This window comes from Lonchura striata, chromosome 30 (genome assembly GCF_046129695.1).
Source record: "Lonchura striata isolate bLonStr1 chromosome 30, bLonStr1.mat, whole genome shotgun sequence".
In the NCBI taxonomy this organism is placed as follows: Eukaryota; Metazoa; Chordata; class Aves; order Passeriformes; family Estrildidae; genus Lonchura; species Lonchura striata.
In genome coordinates this window covers 5,538,124-5,558,374 of record NC_134632.1, presented here as the reverse complement: position 1 = coordinate 5,558,374, position 20,251 = coordinate 5,538,124, and the positions used below count along the sequence as shown (strand labels likewise).

At 54.6% G+C, this 20,251-nt stretch overlaps 1 protein-coding gene across 3 annotated transcripts in view; it reads left to right on the top strand.

Annotated features, from left to right (window-relative positions):
* The window catches only part of KCND3 (potassium voltage-gated channel subfamily D member 3), a 95,958-nt gene extending 76,084 nt beyond the window's left edge, over positions 1–19,874 (top strand). For all 3 annotated transcript variants that reach the window (XM_021539495.2, XM_021539497.2, XM_021539496.2), the window contains exons 4-7: positions 8,531–8,632; positions 13,579–13,671; positions 17,411–17,658; positions 19,652–19,874. In XM_021539495.2, coding sequence (XP_021395170.1) covers positions 8,531–8,632; positions 13,579–13,671; positions 17,411–17,658; positions 19,652–19,847 — 639 coding nt within the window. In that variant the 3' untranslated portion in view covers positions 19,848–19,874. The remainder of the gene's footprint in view (positions 1–8,530; positions 8,633–13,578; positions 13,672–17,410; positions 17,659–19,651) is intronic.
* Positions 19,875–20,251: the final 377 nt, after the last annotated feature.

Sequence of the window (20,251 nt, the reverse complement as noted above, 5' to 3'; positions counted from 1 at the left end):
CCTCTCAGGGTGCTCAATTCATTCCATTTATTACCTGGTGCCCTTTGCTCTGAGAACAAGCAGAGAGCTGCAAAAGCCTGGAGGCAGAGTTCTCATTCCATCCCACAGGCTGCAGGGAGAGAACCAAACCCCGAGTGAGGCAAGGCCAGGACTGCCAGGACAGAATAACCAGAATAATTCTGCAGAGCTGCCTCCACATCAGGCTCCAATATCGAGCTGCAAACTGCAGCCCAGGCTGGGAGAGCAGAGGGAGCAGAGGGGCTGGGCAGGGAGGTGCACCCTGAGTCTGAGGGAAGGAAAGCACCAAACTGGGCTCCAGGGGAAGGAAAGCACCAAAATGAGCTCCAGCAGCAGCAGGGATGCTGGGCAGGGAGGAAGGGACCGAGGGAGCTCTTCCATCCCCTCGGGAGAGGCTGGCACGCAGGCAGCTGAGGAACAGGAGCTATGGAGATGCCTAAAAGGGGCTCCAGCCACAAGGGAGGCAGAGCAGGACACAAATGTCTGGCTGCTCCTCGGGAGGATGGAGGAACAGGCTGTTCCAGCCTCGGGAAGCTGCAGCAGAGCTCAGGATGGGGAGCTGGGAATGCTCAGTGCTGGCTTTGTGTCATCCCTACCCGTGAGAAAGGCAGCCCACACACCTGCCAATACCAGGCCATGGTGATCATTGATCTGCTGCAGAGCAGGGGAGGCAGCTTTCAAAGGTTCTGGTTTTCAGCTGACACCCTAAATTTTGGAGGTGGGTTACTGAACTTCAGAGCGTGGAAAAGAAGGGCCAGAAAGAGTGACTGGAGCTGTCTAAGGAGAGCTCAGCAACAGAACATGACTCAGTGCCAGCAGGGGACAGCTCGGGAACTTAGGGGGAGAGAGAAACAATAAGGTTAAAACTGGAGCTGGCTGACATTTAAAGAACATGTTTTTTTCAACCAGAATGAATCTGTGTGGAAAATGTTTTTGTTGTTGTTGATATTTAACAGTCTTTGACGGGAAAAAAAGCTTTATTATTATTTTTTTAAAGATTTTTCGTTTTTGCTGGGCTAGGTACGTATTTCTCTGTTTGGCAGATCCCTTAATAGAGATCAGGGGGAAAAAACCCAAACAAACAAATTAGCCAACCAGGAATCCTGCCTCTTCTCTTTCATATCATCGAGGAAAGCAAAATAACATTTTCCATCAGTTCAGCTATTCCAAATTCCCCAAGTCCCAGACTGTATAAGACAAGGAGCTGTCTCCTCTGGAAGGAAGAGCTGAAATCAGTGAGCTCCAGTTTATGGGTTCAGCTCCAGAGCAAAGCCCATACCCCCGAATATTAAAGGCTGCTGTCAGCAGTGGCTCATGCCCAGCTGGAATGCCTTCCACACGTATCCAGGAGCTGCTCCACATTTATTTTCTGTTTCACATTTCCAGAACACAGCCTGGGATTTTCAGGCACCGAGTGATGCCCCCAGGGCCCTGCTGGGCCACCTCAGCCCCGCTGTCCCTGCCCAGTTTGTGGCAGCCTCTGGCCAGATGTTCCCGTTCTGTAGCACAGCTGGATCTGGCACGGCTCATGCTGCCCACTCCATCCCAGATGTTGAGATAAATGCAGGAATCACCTGGTCAAGGAGAGCTGCATCAAAGCACTGAGGGCTGGGAAGCCCTGCCCTGCTTTGGGCTTGGCTCCTGCTGATCAGATTCTGTGCTGCTACCTTGATCCTGCAGGTAACACTTCCCCATCCTGCCAAAATCCCCGATTGTCCAGCCCAGGAGAGCCCCAGGCAGGATTGTCCAGCCCAGGAGAGAATTCAAACAGGATTGTCCAGCCCAGGCCAGCCCCTGGCAGGATTTTCCCTCCACATCTGGCAGCCCAGCTTGCAGGCAGCTGTTGTGGCTGCCAGCACAGGGATGTGAGCAGGGACAGAGTTCCTCTGGAGGCTGCAGCCAAGCAGCAGCAGGGCAGGGATTTGGGAAGGGCTTTTCCCCAGTGCAGGAGATCTGTGTCACGTCTCAGGAGCAGGCAGGGGCAGCTCCAGCAGGAAGGGCAGCACTGCCACAGCTTTGGTGTGCTGTGAGGAGCTGTGGGCAGTTCTGGCTGCCAGCAAGGAGCTCTTGGCTCAGCTGGGGCTCAGATCTCACACCTGGGGAAGGGGATGGAGCTGGGACAGCCCCTGGCTGCTGCCCGCAGGGACCTGTCCCACAGGTGACACCACCTGAGCCATTCCCTCCCTCCCTGCAGCTGCCATTAATTAGCTCCACACCATTAATTAGTGCTCATCCATCAGGCCCAGGACCTGGCAGGTGACACCAGATCAAACTCTGTTAATTCCTCCAGCCCCTGAACACTTCATAGCTATTAACTGGGGGTGTGAGCTGTGTGAAAGATGCTATAAAAGGCAGCTCTGAAAACGCAGATAAGGAAGGACAGACAGATAAATCACACGCAGACAGCTGCTCATCATGCTTGGCTTCCAGTGAAACACTGACCCTAGGTTGGACTAATGCAGAACAGCAGCATCCCTATTAATGATGTAGTAAAACATGAGCGACTTTCCTTGTGACTTTTTAAAGTAATAAATTTCTAGACAAGTTCTGATTTACACTCCATAACAATTCCAGTTATTCCAGGTTATTCTCTTTAGTGATATCCTTGGAGCAATTCTGACCCAAGCTCCAAGAACCTGTTCCAGCATTCAGACTATAGAAAAGTGCACACAGGAATTTCTTCTGTTATTATTTCAAGAAGGGAGAGAGAAGGGAAGAGGGGTGGCTTTGTCTCTCAGCTGGGCTGGTGCTGTGGAACCCTCAGCAGAGAGGAAGTTCTGGGTTTCAGCAGGTGTGTAAAATATAATTCAGTCAGGGGAAAGGGTCCATAAAGCCAGTCCTTGCACAGAGCAGGGTGTGAGCCTGGCGGAGTGCATGAACACAGCACAGGCTGGATGGAATTTGTGAAACAAAAATCCCAGAGGAGTGAGAGCTTCCCTAGGTGTGAGCCACGCTGAGCTCAGGAGGAGAGGGAGCAAAAAGGAATTTACAGCAGGAGGGAGCAGCCCCGGGGCTCCAGGGCTGCCTGACCACCCGGCCAGCTCTGTCAGCGTGGCCCTGGCAAAGCTCCCCTTTACCCAGCCAGGATATCTGTGACTGTAGGGCCCGGATCCATTAAACTCCACATTCTGTGCATTGTTCTATAAATAGCCTGAACACCGTGTTCCTCACTGGGGGGACAGATTAAACGATAAAGTTCATTGGAAATGATGTTCTGTTGCTTTAATGGTGCCAAGGGTAAGGTAGCATTAAAAGGAGAGGCACGGAGGAGGAGAGGGGAATCTTTCATCTCTGGAAAGTAATGAAGAGGCCCAAAATAAGATCAAGGTCTGACTGCAAGTGGTTCTATCAAATTATATAGGAATATAATGAGTTCTACACTACCTAATTTCCATATGCAGCTCTATAACATCTCCCCAAAGCAAAAGTGACAGAATACTTGAACTTGGCTTAAAAGCCATTTCATGTAAAGCTTTGAGAAGAAGTAAAATCCAAATGTGCATACTTTGTTTCTTGGAGAAAATAAGAGGTGAAAAGGAGAAGAAAAAGTTCTCCTTAGTTCCTGTAGCAGTGCTGTGCTCTGTTTAACTCTGCAGTCTGCTTGTCACCTTTTCCGTCTTCAAGGGTCAGCCACATCCTTTGCATCTAGGATTTAAAGTCCAAACCCCAAACCAGCAATAGATGCAGACAAAAGCAGGGAAATCAGGCACGTGCTGAATGGTTGTGATATTTCACCTTGAGAATAAAAACCAGATCCAAAACACTCCACTGATGACTTTGGAAAGCAGCTTCATTTCATCCTTAAAGGGCAGTGCTGCTTACCTACTGCAGCAGTCACCAATAACATCCAAACTGTTAATTATTGAGGAATTAGCAGGTAAAGCGTTGTTAATTACCTTGAGTAGCTGCACTTTCTGCCTCCTGGTGAGGCTTTAGATTAAAGGGAGGTGGGGGGTAGACAGACACCTCAGGGAGGAAAGGCTGAGGAGGGGTGAAGGGACAGCTCAGAGGGAGCTGGTTCGTGTGTGAAAACCCCCAGGTGTGCAGGGCTTGGAGCTACCCAAAACCACCTGGACACGGGTGGAGGAGGCTCTGCACAGCTCAGCCAGGTGATCTCTGGTGGGACTGCAGAGTCCCCTCCAGCCTTCCAGAGGGAAAATGTTACCCCAGCTCAGCCTCGTGCAGAGGGAAGATGCTGCCCCAGCTCAGCCTCATCCTGTGGGGTGATGCTGCCCCAGCTCAGCCTCGTGCAGAGGGAAGATGCTGCCCCAGCTCAGCCTCGTGCAGAGGGAAGATGCTGCCCCAGCTCAGCCTCGTGCAGAGGGAAGATGCTGCCCCAGCTCAGCCTCATCCTGAGGGAAGATGCTGCTCCAGCTCAGCCTCATCCTGTGGGGTGATGCTGCCCCAGCTCAGCCTCGTGCAGAGGGAAGATGCTGCCCCAGCTCAGCCTCATCCTGTGGGGTGATGCTGCCCCAGCTCAGCCTCGTGCAGAGGGAAGATGCTGCCCCAGCTCAGCCTCATCCTGTGGGGTGATGCTGCTCCAGCTCAGCCTCATCCTGAGGGAAGATGCTGCCCCAGCTCAGCCTCATCCTGTGGGGTGATGCTGCTCCAGCTCAGCCTCGTGCAGAGGGAAGATGCTGCCCCAGCTCCGTGCCCAGGGGCAGACAGGGCTGCAGAGCTCCTGGCACGCAGGCACTGCGCTCCCTGCCTGCTCAGGAGCAGAGGAGCTGGAGAGCTGAAGCTGTCTGGCAAATAGGGAATGGTGTCATAGGTTCTAGCCTAATAGTTTTTTATCCCACATAAATCAAGAGTGAGCGTTATCTCCATAAGAGCTGGATGAAGATCATTAATAAATAATAATTAGCTGTTTCCTGAGCCTGCCATCTGGTAAGCATTTCTCCCAGGCAGCAGCTCCTGCTCCCTGCACTTCTCCAAAAAGCAAAGGGATGAAGTCAGGCTCTTCTCTGTCCTCTGCCAGCCCCTTTGGGCAGTGCAGGCACCCAGGACGCTGCACCCTCCCCACCTGTGCAGGTCTTCACTGCCTCCCGCTCATCCTGAGCCTCCAGATTCTTAAAAACCAGCCAAGCCCAAAGTTACCGAGCCCTGCCTTCCATCCTGCTCTGAGGAACACGTGGGCTCCAAGATAACCAAATTAATCATTCTAACCTGTAAGTGGCTGTCATTAGTATTATTATTTTCATCATATAAATTATCTTCCAGATTAGGTCATATGCATTTTGAGATCCTGTGGTTTCCTAGCAACTCCTCTCCCCATCTCCATGCAGACACAGTGTGCCGTTTGCTTTTCCTTTTTTAGCCTCCTGTGCAGGGGTTATTTCAGTAACAGTGATCTCAGGCCCGGCCCTGCTGACCTTTAGTCTGTCACATCTGGGGGAGAAGATGCAGAAGACAATCACCCCTCCCCAAAAGTGATGTTTGCAGCAGAAGGCCAGAGAGCCACAGGCCCCCGCCTGCCCAGGCCAGGAGCGCTGAGCTCCACGGGACAGGGGTGGCAAAAACCTGCCCACGTGTGGTAAAAACTGGCAGAATTTGGCAGATCTCAAAGCCTTCTTTGCTGTCTTTGCTGCTCACTTGATCAAAGTGCCAGAGCCCACAGAGCCACGGGACAGAGGCAGAGCTTGTGCCTCCTGACAGAGCTTTCAGAGGACTCACATTTGCACACACATTCACAGAAAAACCTGAGCTGTTGTTTTAAAGTTCTTTCTAGTCCAATGGAGGAAACTGTCTGGAGGGCCAAACCAATTTTAGGCACCAATTTTAATTAACTTCTCTAGCTGAGTTAATCAAGATATCTACCAAATTTAATCACGATGGGGACCCGGAGCTGGGCGCTGTGCCGATCCCCGCCAATCCTTTGTGTGAGAGAGCAGGATTAACTTCTGTCCTGCCCCACTGACATTTTCTAAAATAACAACGTCTGTTCTAAACTACAAAAGCTGTGGGGCTTAATTATTTAGATAGCAAGTGGCCCTGTTTCAAAAGGAGAAGGGAACAGACCTCAGAACCATTTCCACTCCACATGGAGTACAGCTATTAATATTTGATCCCCTGCTAGCCTGGAGGCAGAGGGAATAATGTTCATTACAACAGCCTGAGACTGAATCCACTTTAACAATTGACTCAACTGGAGACGAGGATGAACCTTCCCTGCTACAGGTGAGGAAAGCTGGGCACTGGCAATTCCTCTAGCAAAGGAGCTGATATTTTATCAGGCACAGAGAGAATCGGGAACCTTCGGCGGTGACCATCAGAGCATCCCTGGGAAAACCACCTCCAAAATCCACTGCTAGAGGAGAGAGATCACTGTGAAAAGTAAGGAACAGGCACACAAGGGCACAGAGTTGGGTTTAGAAGAAAGCATTTAATGGAAATGGAACTTTCAGGAGCAGAGGGACAATGCCATGTAGCTGGAAAATGGAATATTGCTCAGTCCCTCATCCTGTCTCTGCCACGACCCCATTCCACAGCAGCAGTCCCACGGATTCTGTTCCAGGTTCCAGCCTAAGGCCAGTCCTTTTCAGGGCCTGGAGCAGCACAGCAGCTTGGGAAGGTGTTCCCAAAAAGTGAGGATCCAGTTTCAGCTCTCGTGTTCTCAGTCCATGCCCTGTGCCCAGCACAGAGATCTCACCCCCACACTGTGAGATCAGGAGGCTCAGCCTCAAAATGGGACAAGGAAATCTAGGTGAGGTGTGGAAAATGAAGCCAATTTCAGGTGTCCCCATTCTGGGGGGTCAAAAGAAGACCTATTTTTATGGCTGGCCATAGTCTGTGTCACCCAATTAAAGCTGCAGACTTTACCCTGTGCGTGTCTGCCTGAGAAATTGGCTGCATGGGCACAAGGTCTTGAGGTTAAAGGAATATTTCAAATATTTCCAGTACTGAGGGCCAGAGTGGCTCGCAGCTGGACAGGGACGGAGCTCCCGAAATGGCTCCACTCTCTGGGCCCACTGCAGAAATTTGCCTCCTGCCTTTCCTCATCCTACAGCGTTTACCCATTAGCACCTCTAATTAGAAGGGAAAATCACGAGCTCCATGTTATTTAAGGGATTATGCAGCATTTTAAACTACAGCACAATGTAATTATTTTTTAATAGCTGCAGCTATTTAATGTATTTACTTTTAATGGCATTTGAGTCATAAATTAACAGTAGAAAAGAAAAAAGGCAAATCACTCAACAGAGAAGCAGGCAGCAATTGAAAAGAAAAAGGAAAATGCTAAAAGGAATTATCAAAAATGATCAAAAAAGAAGAGGTAGGGTCTTCGTTTTTCTTGTTGGCATTATTCTGGACTGCTTCTTATCACCTAACGTGTCCCCCTGGAGGTGTTTTAGGACAGAGTTGTTTCATCAGGTGCCAGTCAGTGAAGCAGCAGTGCCACAGCCCACGCTCCCCGAGGGCCCTCTGTCCCTGCAGCATTGTTTCTCATACTTAACCCCACTGTCCCTGACCCTGCTGTCTGTCCCTGACCCCGCTGTCTGTCCCTGACCCCGCTGTCTGTCCCTGACCCTGTTCTGTCCCTGACCCCGCTGTCTGTCCCTGACCCTGCTCTGTCCCTGACCCTGCTGTCTGTCCCTGACCCCGCTGTCTCCCTGACCCTGCTGTCTGTCCCTGACCCCGCTGTCTGTCCCTGACCCCGCTGTCTGTCCCTGACCCTGCTGTCTGTCCCTGACCCTGCTGTCTGTCCCTGACCCCGCTGTCTATCCCTGACCCTGCTGTCTGTCCCTGACCCCACTGTCTGTCCCTGACCCCTCTGTCTGTCCCTGACCCCACTCTCTCTCCCTAACCCTGCTGTCTGTCCCTGACCCTGCTGTCTGTCCCTGACCCCACTGTCTGTCCCTGACCCTGCTGTCTGTCCCTGACCCTGCTCTGTCCCTGACCCCGCTGTCTCTCTGACCCCGCTGTCTGTCCCTGACCCTGCTGTCTCTCTGACCCCGCTGTCTCTCTGACCCCTCTGTCTGTCCCTGACCCCGCTGTCTCTCTGACCCCGCTGTCTGTCCCTGACCCTGCTGTCTCTCTGACCCCGCTGTCTCTCTGACCCCTCTGTCTGTCCCTGACCCCGCTGTCTGTCCCTGACCCTGCTGTCTGTCCCTGACCCCGCTGTCTCTCTGGCCCCGCTGTCTGTCCCTGACCCCGCTGTCTCTCCCTGACCCTGCTGTCTGTCCCTGACCCCGCTGTCTCTCTGGCCCCACTGTCTGTCCCTGACCCCGCTGTCTCTCTGGCCCCACTGTCTGTCCCTGACCCCGCTGTCTCTCTGACCCCGCTGTCTCTCTGACCCCGCTGTCTCTCTGACCCCACTGTCTCTCTGACCCCGCTGTCTGTCCCTGACCCCGCTGTCTGTCCCTGACCCCGCTGTCTCTCTCTGACCCCGCTGTCTCTCCCTGACCCTGCTGTCTCTCTGACCCCACTGTCTCTCCCTGACCCCGCTGTCTCTCCCTGACCCTGCTGTCTCCCTGACCCCGCTGTCTCTCTGACCCCGCTGTCTCTCCCACAGAAGGCGCGCCTGGCGCGGATCCGCGTGGCCAAGACGGGCAGCTCCAACGCCTACCTGCACAGCAAGCGCAACGGGCTGCTCAACGAGGCCCTGGAGCTCCCGGTGAGTGCCCGGCAGCTGCTGCCCCTGCCCCTGCCCCTGCCCCTGCCCCTGCCCCTGTTCATGTTCCTGCCCCTGCCCCTGCCCTGTTCCTGCTCCTGCCCCGTTCCTGTCCCTGCCCCTGCCCCTGCCCCTGCCCCTGCCCCTGCCCCTGTTCATGTTCCCGCCCCTGCCCATGCCCTGTTCCTGCTCCTGCCCCGTTCCTGTTCCTGCCCCTGCCCCTGCCCCTGCCCGTGCCCTGTTCCTGCTCCTGCCCCGTTCCTGTTCCTGTTCCTGACACTTCTCCTGCTCCTTCTCCTGCCCCCGTTCCTGTCCCTGCCCCTGTTTCTGCCCCTGCCAGCCCCTCCCTGGCTCCCAGCTCCCCCTCGTCCCCAGCCTGGCACACGGGGTCCCACACAGGTGTGCAGGCACAGCTGGAATCCAGCTGCTGCAGGGCAGGGAAGGTTTCCCTGAGCTGGCCCTGAGCTGCACAGGAGCTGCACAGGAGCTGCACAGGAGCCAGCCCCGCAGCCAGGAGCAGGCTCACAGCTCCCTCTGAGCCTGCCTGTGCCGGAGCTGCTGGGGCTGGCCTGATTTACACGACAAACATCCACTGCCCCCATCCGTGCTTTAGGGTCTCAGATGTACAATGTGATCATCTGCAACCGGACAGGGAAATATTCCCTGGCTCCTGTTCAGGCTGCCTGGTGCTGGGTTTATCTTTAAAGGCCTCCAGAGGCCTCTGGCTGCTCAGGAGGAGGAAAGTTTTAAGTGCTCAGATTGCTCAGCAGAACCAGCAGACACGAGAGGAGGTTATTACATTAAGCCTGATCAACACCAGAGCAGGTATTAGCACATTTCATGGATTTCATTTCAAATAAATCAGCCTTTCATGCACGTGGGGAGCAAAGAGAAAGAGATGAAGAATGACTGAGCCCCGGAGCCACCTAAGGACTCATTTGTGCAGCCCCACTTGGGATCTAATCCTCAATTTCACTCTCCCTGGGACACATCCCTGCTTTTGTGCCCGGGGAGGAGCAGCAGAGCAGGGATGAGAGTGTGAGGAGCTCTCTGAGGAGCAGCTGGGGGAGCTGGGGGCTTTTCCAGCCCCACCATTCTGTAAGGTCACAGCTGAAACCCCTGCAGCCCCTGTAAATGTGCTGCCAGGACTGGAGCACGTGGCTCTGGTGTGTGGGATGTGCTCAGAGCAGCCTGAGACGCACAGACCTGGCCCTTCCCTGATCTCTGAACTCTGCACTGAGGCGCTTCTCACCCAGCACAGGTTTGGAAGGAGGGAGAGGCTCTGCTCTCCCTTCCAAAACAAGCTGCATCCTTCTGGCACCCTCCAGCCTCGTCTCCTCCCTGCACATGCAGCCACGCTCAGCAAATCGGCTCCGTGGACTTCTGGCACTGCGGAGCAGCTCAGGAGCAGCTTCTGCATCCAGTGAGCCAGGACTGCTCACACCTATCCCAGAGCTTCATCCCCACTCAGGAAAGGCTCAGCACTGAAGTCAGCTCTGCTGGGATCCTGCTATCTCATTACCCAGAAACATGCAAAGATTGGGCTAAAAATGTAACATTTCCTTTTAAGCTTCAGGTTTCTGATCTTTAAAATTGCCAGGAGAGCTTAGCAGGATCACTCAGTCTTCACTTGATCTTCCAGCCTGTCATCCCAACCAGGATCTCCTCACTCCTCTTGTCAACCAAACTCCCTGCCAAGACCACTCAGGGAAGAGCAGCTGCACACCAGTGCTCAAGTCCAAAATGCACGAGGCTGAGAGAAATATTGGCTGAACGGGTTCATTTTCTGGCACCTGCCCAAAAGTAAGTGGGAAAAGGATCATTTTGGCTAAAAAGCTACTGTAGACACAGGAAGGAAAACAGAAACATCTCTGAAGAAGTTCTAGAAGATATTTTCACCCATTAATAACTAAATTTAGATCTACAGGGGCTCCTGCAGCAGGTTTTCACAAGGTTTTGGCTGTAACTTCCTTCCTGGTGGGTTTATAACTCTAAATCATGGAATCCCAGCTGGGTTCGGGCCAGAGGCAAGGCCCAGCGTGTCTCTCTGCCCAGGTAGAGACACTCATTAATTACAGAAGTGCAGAGCATTCTTCCCTACAGGTCTACGTGTCCAGTTCAACTCCACGAGGCAAGATGTTATGTCCTTCATTTTCCAGCAGAGCAACAAACCCTTCTGGAGAGTACGAAATGTGAATGACAGCAAGTCTAGACAGCCAAATTTTTTAAGCTGTAAGAACACAGAGGAGCACGGCGTGTGTAGCTGCTGTAACAGGCACCAAAACATTCTCTCCATCCTGTGCAGATTTGTCAGGGAAATGAGCACCAGGCTGCTCCCTGCTCGCTCCAGGGCCTGTCTGACACCTTGCCCAGGGTTTGTGTGAGCAGGAGGGGCTGCCCAGGCTGGGATTCCAGCTCAGCCCAGCCCTGCCCAGGGTCACTGAGCACAGCAGAGCTGTGGCACCGAGGGGTCAGCGGGCAGGGCCAGCCCCACGCTGGGCTCAGCAACCAAACCAACAAATGGAGCCCAGGAGGGCTCAGGAGCCCAGGATTGGGCTCAGGACTCCAGGATTGGGCTCAGAACTCCAGCATTGGGCTCAGGACTCCAGGATTGGGCTCAGGACTCCAGGATTGGGCTCAGGAGCCCAGGACTGGGCTCAGGATTCCAGGATTGGGCTCAGGAGCCCAGGACTGGGATCAGGATTCCAGGATTGGGCTCAGAACACCAGCATTGGGCTCAGGACTCCAGGACTGGGCTCAGGACTCCAGGATTGGGCTCAGGAGCCCAGGACTGGGTCCCAGCAGCTCCAGCACTCCGACACCACCTCCCAAGGGAGCAGCTCGTCCCAGAGCCCCCAGCACAGGGAAGGGGAGGCAAAGGAAGGATTCATCCAAGGCCAGCAGCAGGAAGATCAGCCTCCAGCAGGAGCACAGACTCGTGCCCCACAAACGTGTGCATTTGTGACATTTGCCATCTAGGCACGAAGTACTCAGACTGTTTTCTTCTCATTTAGAGGTTTTTTTAGTGGGCTTTATGTCAAAAGTGCTCAAGGGATGGTGAGATCCTTCCCATGGCAGCAGCCTACATATCCTCTTAGCAGTAATCTCCTTGTACAGCTGAAATTCCCTCTTAGCTGCAGTGCCAGGAGGTGAATATCCCAGCAACAGAAGGCTGGGAGCTCTGGTGCCTTTTCACAACCCCAGACAAGCCCTGGCCAGGGCCAGCCCGGCCCCTGAACCAGCTCACCAGGGCCCACTGAAATCAAGGTGAACTGGAAGAACTTTGGATTTCAGCACTGACACCACAGTGTGCTGCAGCCTCCCCCAAGCAAGCAGCAGCTCCCTGAACGTCTTCCAAGAGCAGACTGAAGGGGAGCTGGCACCAAAGCCTTGCCAGGCTGGCCCCCCTGCTCAAAGAGCAGAGCTCTGCTTCCCCAGCAGCTCTGTGTTCCAGGCAGCCCCTTCTGCCCAAGGCCCAGCCTGGCTCTGCCTGCAGGAGCCAGGAGCCGCTCTCTGCAGGATCCCTTTCCTCAGACTGCTCCCAAAATGCCAGATCCCCAGGCTGCTGCCCTGGCCTGGCCAGGTTCTGCAGGGCTGGTGCCTCTTCCCACCCGGCTGCTGCCAGGAGCAGGTGAGGATGCCAGGAGCAGGTGAGGATGCCAGGAGCAGGTGAGGATGCCAGTCCCTGGCACCCCGCCGGGCTCTGCCATGCCCGAGCCCTTTCCCAGCCAGAGGTGGGAGGCAGAGGAGAGGCTGGGCTGGGCTGCCAGCCTGAGCCACTGCCCGGGGGCTCCTGCCAGCCCTGGGGAAGCTGTCTTGGCTCTCAGACCCCATTTCGATTTCCTCTCAGCAAATCCTCATAAAAATACACCGTCTGCAGTATGTGCTCTTCCTCCCTCCTTTCCCAGTGTTTTAGTGCAGCATCATCTCAGCTTTAGGGCTTCCAAGGAGCTCCATGGGAAACATTCCAGCCCAGACTTCAGGGGAGACAGTCGTCTCAGCAGGAGCCAGCAGGACCTGCTGGATGTGTTACCTCATCAGGAGGATTGTTAATAAGAAAAATGGAACTGATTTCTTCTTTTTAGGCCACTTCTAAAAATACGTCTGGGAATGTTCATCTTCCAAAACAACAGCAACAAAACATCCATAACCTGCCTAAGAAGCATTCCCACAGGAATCTATTAATTCTGTGCTCAGGAAGTCAGCTTCCTTAATGTACCACTTCAGCTGTGTTTTGGCAGCCGTCAGCTCAGAGTTATCCCTCCCCTCCAGCATCGAGCAGCAGCCTGGGAGCGGCGTGCAGAGCAGGCACGTGCAGGGAGCAGCGGGACGCAGGGTGCATTAAATGCAGTGCTTTAACCACAGCTGCATTTGATCCCTGGAGAGCAGCACGCAATGGCTTGGCAGGGTGTTCTGCCACCGTTTCCTCTCCTGAGCAGGCAGGTCCTGAGCACTGATTCCAGCACAGCAGCTCAGAGTCTCCTTTTCCTTCCCTGTGGGGCTGGGTGGGAGCTCAGCAGCCCCTCCTGGGCTCCCTCCCCTGCTAGGAACACCCAGGAACACCCAGGAACAGCCAGGAACACCCAGGAACAGCCAGGAACACCTGGGAACACCCAGGAACACCCAGGAACAGCCGGGAACACCTGGGAACACCCAGGAACAGCCGGGAACACCTGGGAACACCCAGGAACACCCAGGAACACCCAGGAACAGCCGGGAACACCCGGGAACACCCAGGAACACCCAGGAACAGCCAGGCCTCGGAGCAGCTCTGAGTCCCCCTGGCTGCACGAGAGAAATCATTAAGGAAAAGGCTGAGGAAACTTGCTGAGAGCCAGGAGGAACGCCTGGCAGCACGGACGTGGTTCTCCTTCAGCTCCTGCTGCTCCTGCTTGTTCTCCTGGCTTACACTGCCTGGGTTCTGTTCCCTCCTCTTTCTGTGCATGCAGGGATCCACCGAGGAGGAGCAGCACACGACTAAAGGCACCTCCTTAATCGAGAGCCAACACCACCATCTGCTGCACTGCCTGGAGAAAACCACGGTGAGTACCAGCAGTGCCCAGCCTGGCTGCCAGGCAGGGATCTCACACGGGGGCAAAGAGGGGACCCGGCAGCACTCCCAGGGCTGGCACTCACACCCCTGGCACTCACACACCTGGCACTCACACACCTGGCACTCACACGCACACCTGGGCTCCCCAGAACACATGGGGGCTTAGAGGGGACCCTGGCACACACTCCCAGGGCTGGCAGTCTCACACAGCTGGCACTCACAGACACACCTGGCACTCACACAAACACACACACACACACACACACCCCTGGCACACACACACTCACACCTGGCACACACACACTCACACCTGGCACTCACATACTGACACCTGGCACTCACACCCCTGGCACTCACACACTCACACACACACACACACACACACACAGCTGGCACTCACACCCCTGGCACTCCCACCCTCACCCCTGGGCTCCCCAGAACGCTCTGCAGCAGCTCAAATGCATTTCTGCTTCGTTGTCTGTGCAATGCTGGCAGTCACTGTGCAGGGGGACCACGGTGGGGTTACCTGCTGCCCTCAGCCCCCAGCTGCACGGAGCCAGCAGCAGTGTGCAGCTCCTCTGAACACCCCCACGTGTCAGCGAGGCTGGGAGATCTCAGAATAAGAAGTTTCATTTTTTCAGTGCTGCTGGAAGGCCCAAAGTGCATTTCCCTGCAGGCACACAGCACGCCCCGTCCCCGGGGCTGAGCAGCACCAGGGGACAGCTCTGCTGCCTCGGGAGGAGGATGCTCTGGGGACTCCCAGCACGCCTGGGACCAGAGCCCACGGGCTGGAAAAACAGCCCTCAGCCCTGGGGTGGCTCAGAGAGGATGAGCTCTGCTCCAGGGTTCACAGGTTGCACACATCTTTCCTGGTCGCAAGGGCAGCTGATTTATCTCAAAGCCAGTTTGTGCAGCATGACTTTTCTGTTTGCATCCTGCAAGTGTTGGGAGCGAGAGTTTTATTTTGCATTAGTGACCGATTGTGTATGCAGAAGTCTTTGGGAACATTTCAGATATTTATTTGATACATATGTTTTGCTTCCAGGTTTTTATAAAAGGTTCTGCAGTGAAGGAACACATTATCTGTAGCATGATTCATTCTAGGGAGAATGAAGAGAGGTTAACACTTGAAATATTCATGCCTTTTTGTATCTGCATCCATCATCAAATGTACTTTTGATTTCTGACTTGCAAGGGTTTCTTTTAGACAAATCACCTTCACTTCCATAGTTTGGCTTGTGCTGAAGTAGCACCACATAGTCCTCAGAGATACACTGGAAGAAGCTGAGAATTAATTACAGTGACCTGAGCCCAAGGAGCTCTAAGGGTGCCGAGGGCAGGGAACTGATTCTTCCTGTATCAGTGGCTACTGGATTTGTTTTACACAACTCATCCTGCCTTTATTTCAGTGTTACATTACCAGCAGATATTTCACAACCTGACTCTTCAGTTTAGAACCTTCTGCCTGAAACCTTGGCTGCTGTCACCCGTATTTCACACAGGCACTTTCATTTGAGCACCTGAGCAGGCTGGCTCACAGACAGAGGCTGAGAGCCCTGCCTGCAGCCTCTGTCCTCCTGGAAGGGCTCACAGAGATCCTGGCCCCTGCAGGGGCAGCTGAGCATCTCCGGGGCTGCACGAGCTGCTCCATCACTCAGGAGCTGAAGGAACCAAAGTGTGCCCTAATTTGGGGTGTGGTGCCCTAATTTGGGCTGTGGTACCCTGGCTGTGTCAGCCCACCACACTGACAAAGGCTGACCACTTCCAGCTCACAAACCCGCTCAGACAATGAGTGCCAGGACTGAAAATGTTCCACATGTTCCTCTTTTTCAGCAAACAATGGCAGTAACAGTGATACTTGAATTGTGGTCAAAACTTAGGAGAATCTGCACTAAGGGGTTTCCCCTCGTGTTGTTTTCAGCCAGTTATTGCCAGGGTGTAGCACCAAATCAGGCAGCAGGTTTGGATTCTGCTCTGGAATTACCAGGCCAGAAAGTGCAATGGGTTTGTGTGGAGATCCTGTACTCCACAGAATCTATTAAAACACCGTGCAACAGGAAATGTAAATTACAGTGAAAGCATTTTTAAACACTGAAGAGTCATTTTGTGAGCAAGTTGCAGGAATGGAATGAGGAATGTACCATGGTTGTAAGCTTGTTTCAATGGGCAATTCACCCTCCCTGAAAGCAGGCAGAGGATTCTCAAAGTGCATTATTTATTGACCTGGTCTCTGGGCTGTCGTGGCACACACTTCCAGCTGAGTGGCTGTGAATGGTCACAGCTCTGCTGTGTCAGATGACAAAGTGACCCTGGAGTACTTGTAGCTGCCACAACAGAGATTACTTTGTCATATTCCCACAGCAGATGGAGTTGGTTCAAACAAAAGGAGGTTTTTCCCCTCTCATTCCAACTCCCAGAGTGAGTCTGGACATTCACATGCTGTATTTTGTCCAAGTGCTGAGTGCCTTGAGCCCAGTCCTTCAACCAAGCCCCTCTTCAGTGTTTTCACAGAGTTTGATCAAACCCCACAGTCCACTGGTGGCACAAGAGCAAAGCGATGCCAGCCTGTGATCTGTGAATCAGCAGCTGGAACCTGGCTGGCCTCTGCCTTTGGCTCTCTAAAGCAAAAACCTTGTTCTGGGTTTTGTTGCGCTTCCATGAGCAGAACACCCAGAAGCTGCATTGTCAGCAGGGTTCAGGTTGAGGGGCCTGAGAGAAGGAAGGGTCTGTTGCCCATGCAGACTGGAGCTGGAATGCTGAGGCGAGAGATGCAGAGCTGGGACTAAACTTGTGGATGCTGGAATGGACAATGAACTGTGTTTTTATCTTCTGTTGGCATGTTGTCCGTAGGGATTGTCCTATCTTGTGGATGATCCCCTGTTATCTGTACGAACTTCCACCATCAAGGTATTTCCTTTTCAATTCAATGTTTTCTCTGTGGTCTCTGTGACATGTCTGGACAGTGTTTGCTTACTTCTCCTGCTGCTCCTGTGCTGGGGAGTTTGTGCACGTGGCTCCCTCCGCTTTGCAGTGTTCCCTGTGGGAGTTGTTACTTGTCCCAGTGGGATCTGTGGCTGCCTTCAGCATGGTTGCTTTTGTTTCCCATCTTTTCTGAAGCTGACAGGGACTGGATGAGGTCTGTTCACCCTGCCTGGGTGCTCTTAGCCACACATATGAGCTCTTTCTTTCAGGATTTCTTGTTCCTTACCACAAAAGCTCTTTACAGATTCAGGTTTCTGAATTTCCTTCTCCCTGAACACTTCTCCCTCTTCACTGCTGTGTTTATTCCTCCCAGCTGATGCCCTGCAGGGATGCTTTGAACCCAACAGCCAATGCAAGCATTAAGTTCTATACCCAGGTGATCACCCAAATAAAATACAATCCTGCTCCCAGGCATAAAGAAAAGGAGCGTGGGCTCCCTTTGGGTTTCATAACCATGTGGCATTCCAGACTTTTTGAGGCCGTTCTGGAATCCAGACAAAAGATGAGCAGAAATTCGCATCCTGTGGATGCAGCGTGCCCGTCCCGGGCAGTGCGAGCAGGGCAGCAGCGCCAGCCTCGCCCTTTTCTCACTGCAGCGGCTGCTCCTGTGTCCCTGCCGGCCCCGAGGGCGAAGCAGGAGGGCAGGGTCCCGTCCTTCGGCCGTGCCCGGGCAGCCCTGGCAGCGCGGGGCAGGGAGCATCTCGCAGCCGCCGTGCCCGCAGTGACAGCTCCGCTTCTCCCCGCAGAACCACGAGTTCATCGACGAGCAGCTGTTCGAGCAGAACTGCCTGGAGAGCTCCTTGCAGAACTACCCCTCGTCGCGGAGCCCCTCGCTGGGCAGCGCCCGCGGGCTGGGCACCTCGTGCTGCTCGCGGCGCCACAAGAAGAGCTCGCACCTGCCCAACTGCAGCGTGCCCGCCACGCGGCTGCGGAGCATGCAGGAGCTCAGCACCATCCACATCCAGTGCAGCGAGCAGCCCTCGCCCAGCGCCAGGTGCGGGTGCCAGGGAGGGCAGGCGGGGCGGCAGGGCTGTGCCCAGGGTGGGGCTCTTGGCATGGTGTCCAGCTGTGCCCAGCTGCAGAGCTGGCAGGGCTGGAAGGGCTGAAAGGGCTGTGCCCAGGGTGGGGCTGGCAGGGCTGTGCCCAGCTGTGCCCAGCTGTGCCCAGGGAGGGGCTGGCAGGGCTGTGCCCAGCTGTGCCCAGCTGTGCCCAGGGAGTGGCTGGCAGGGCTGTGCCCAGCTGTGCCCAGCTGTGCTCAGGGAGGGGCTGGCAGGGCTGTGCCCAGCTGTGCCCAGCTGTGCTCAGGGAGGGGCTGGCAGGGCTGTGCCCAGCCAGGGGCAGGGGCTGCTGGCAGCGTCTCCGTGCTCCCCAGTGATGCCCCCAGGCTGGCTCCTGGCCGTGCTGGGAAGAGGCAGGCTCCAGGCAGAGTCCAGGGCAGCTTGGCAGGGGGATGTCAGGGGTGTCCCTGCCCAGAGGGGCAGGCACGGAGCAACCTCCCCAGGGAATGGGCACGCTGGCAGAACCAGGGGGCAGCAGTGGCTGGCAGTGGCTGGCAGTGGCCAGCAGCCAAAGCTGCTGGAGGGCTGACATGGTCTCCCTGGGACACTCCACCGATTTTCATTGTCCAAAAGTCTAAATTGCCACTCTAAGCATCACTGGGAAGCAAACAAGAGGAGTTTCACAGTGGTGTCTTAGTAGCTGTGACCTAAAAAGCCATAAAGAATACAGGTAAAGTGTCCCTTAATAGAAAATGTTTAAAATTTCACTTTATACATAAATTGCTGAAAAAAGAGTCATTTATTCACCATATAATTCCTGGAAATATTAAATTACTTTCTAAATCCCCCTCAGCCCATTAAGTTTTTTGTGCACCAGGGCTGGTTTTTTATGTCCCATTCCTCTTCTCCCCACTCCTATCAAAGGGATGTAGAAACCAAAACACAAGCCGCCTTCAGGGCAGCAAGTGATTACTTGGTGCCAGAAGGGCATTTCAGAGCATGAATTATGAACGAATAAGCAGAAAACAAGTCTCCAGCTATTTCAGTTTCAATATGACAATATTTTAAACCAGCACCTGAAGCAGTAATTCAGGGGAATGTCAACTGTTCTGGGTGCTAAATCAGATGCCGGTGATATTTTAAATGTCAACACTTATTTCACTTGCTTACCAAACTGGGCAGGGATGGAGAGAGAAAAAAGGCTTTATGTTATTCTTCATGTGCAGTGCCAGCAGCTGGGTGTACTGGTTACACTGGCAGAAGCACCCGGCCCTGGGGCTGCCCCACGCTCAGCTTGAGCCCGAGGCAGGGTGGGATCGTTCCTGGATGTGTGAGGGGTCAGAAACCATCCCAGTCACTCCCCAAAAGCAGCAGCAGCAGCTGCCCAGCTGGGAGCTCCCCTCGCTGCAAGGACAGGCCTCGTGTGGAAAACGAACGTGTCGGGCTGCAAAGAGCAGACTCCTGTAGCTGTGCAGATGCACAGAAATCAACCTATCATTTTCCCCCTGTAATTAATTATAGGATGCAATTTATGCAGATCTAATAAAAATGCTCCCAGCTGTCACATCCTTCAAGCTACTGCAGAGAGAAATAAAATAGAAAAAATCAAGGGACGGTGAATACGAAAGAGGTATTTGAAATGCAAGAAAGACAACATCTTTCTCAGAAAGAACTACCTGTGCTCTGAAAAGATGCACTGCACGGGCCAGTGTATTTAGATGTCCTTTTAAATAATCTGGAATTATGCAAGAAGGAAATGGAAACAGAACAATTTGCCCCGTGAAAAGCTGTCTCCTAGCCAGGGGGAGCATTACCAAAGCCTGGTGTAATCCGTGTAGACATAAACGGTGCCTGGCAGGAGCAGGGGCGATGTTTAAACGGAGTCTTTGACCGTTTCAGCTGGGTACGGTCCTGATTAGGAACCGCAGCCGTCCCCCCTTCCTGCCGCCTGGCTCCGAGAGCCCAGCCGAGCATAAATTTGTTTTCCAGCCGTTCCAGCCTCAACATGAAGCCGGACGACGGGCTGAGGCCGAACTGCAAGGGCGCGCAGATCACCACGGCCATCATCAGCATCCCCACGCCGCCGGCGCTGACGCCCGAGGGCGAGAGCCGGCCCGGCCCGGGCAGCCCCGGCACGAACGCTCCCAGCGCGGCCGCCAGCGTCGTCAAGGTCTCCGCCTTGTGACCGGCCCGGCGGCGGCGGCACCGGGACGGGCACCGGCAGCGGCACCGGCAGCGGCAGCGGCAGCGGCAGCGGCAGCGGCAGCGGCAGCGGCAGCGGGACCGAGCTGCGGGCACCGGCACCGGCACCGGGCTGAGGCACCGGCAGCGGCAGCGGCAGCGGGCTGCGGGCACCGGGGCAACCGGGACAACGCCGCCGTGCCGGGACCGGGGGAAGGGCTGCAGGAGGAGAACACCGCCGTGCCGGTACCGGGCTGCCGGGACCGGGCAACCGGGACAACGCCGCCGTGCCGGGACCGGGGGAAGGGCACCGGGAAGGGCTGCAGGACCAGGACGCCGCTGTGCCGGTACCGGGGCCGGGCTGCAGGAGGAGAGCACCGCCGTGCCGGTACCGGGGGAAGAACTGCG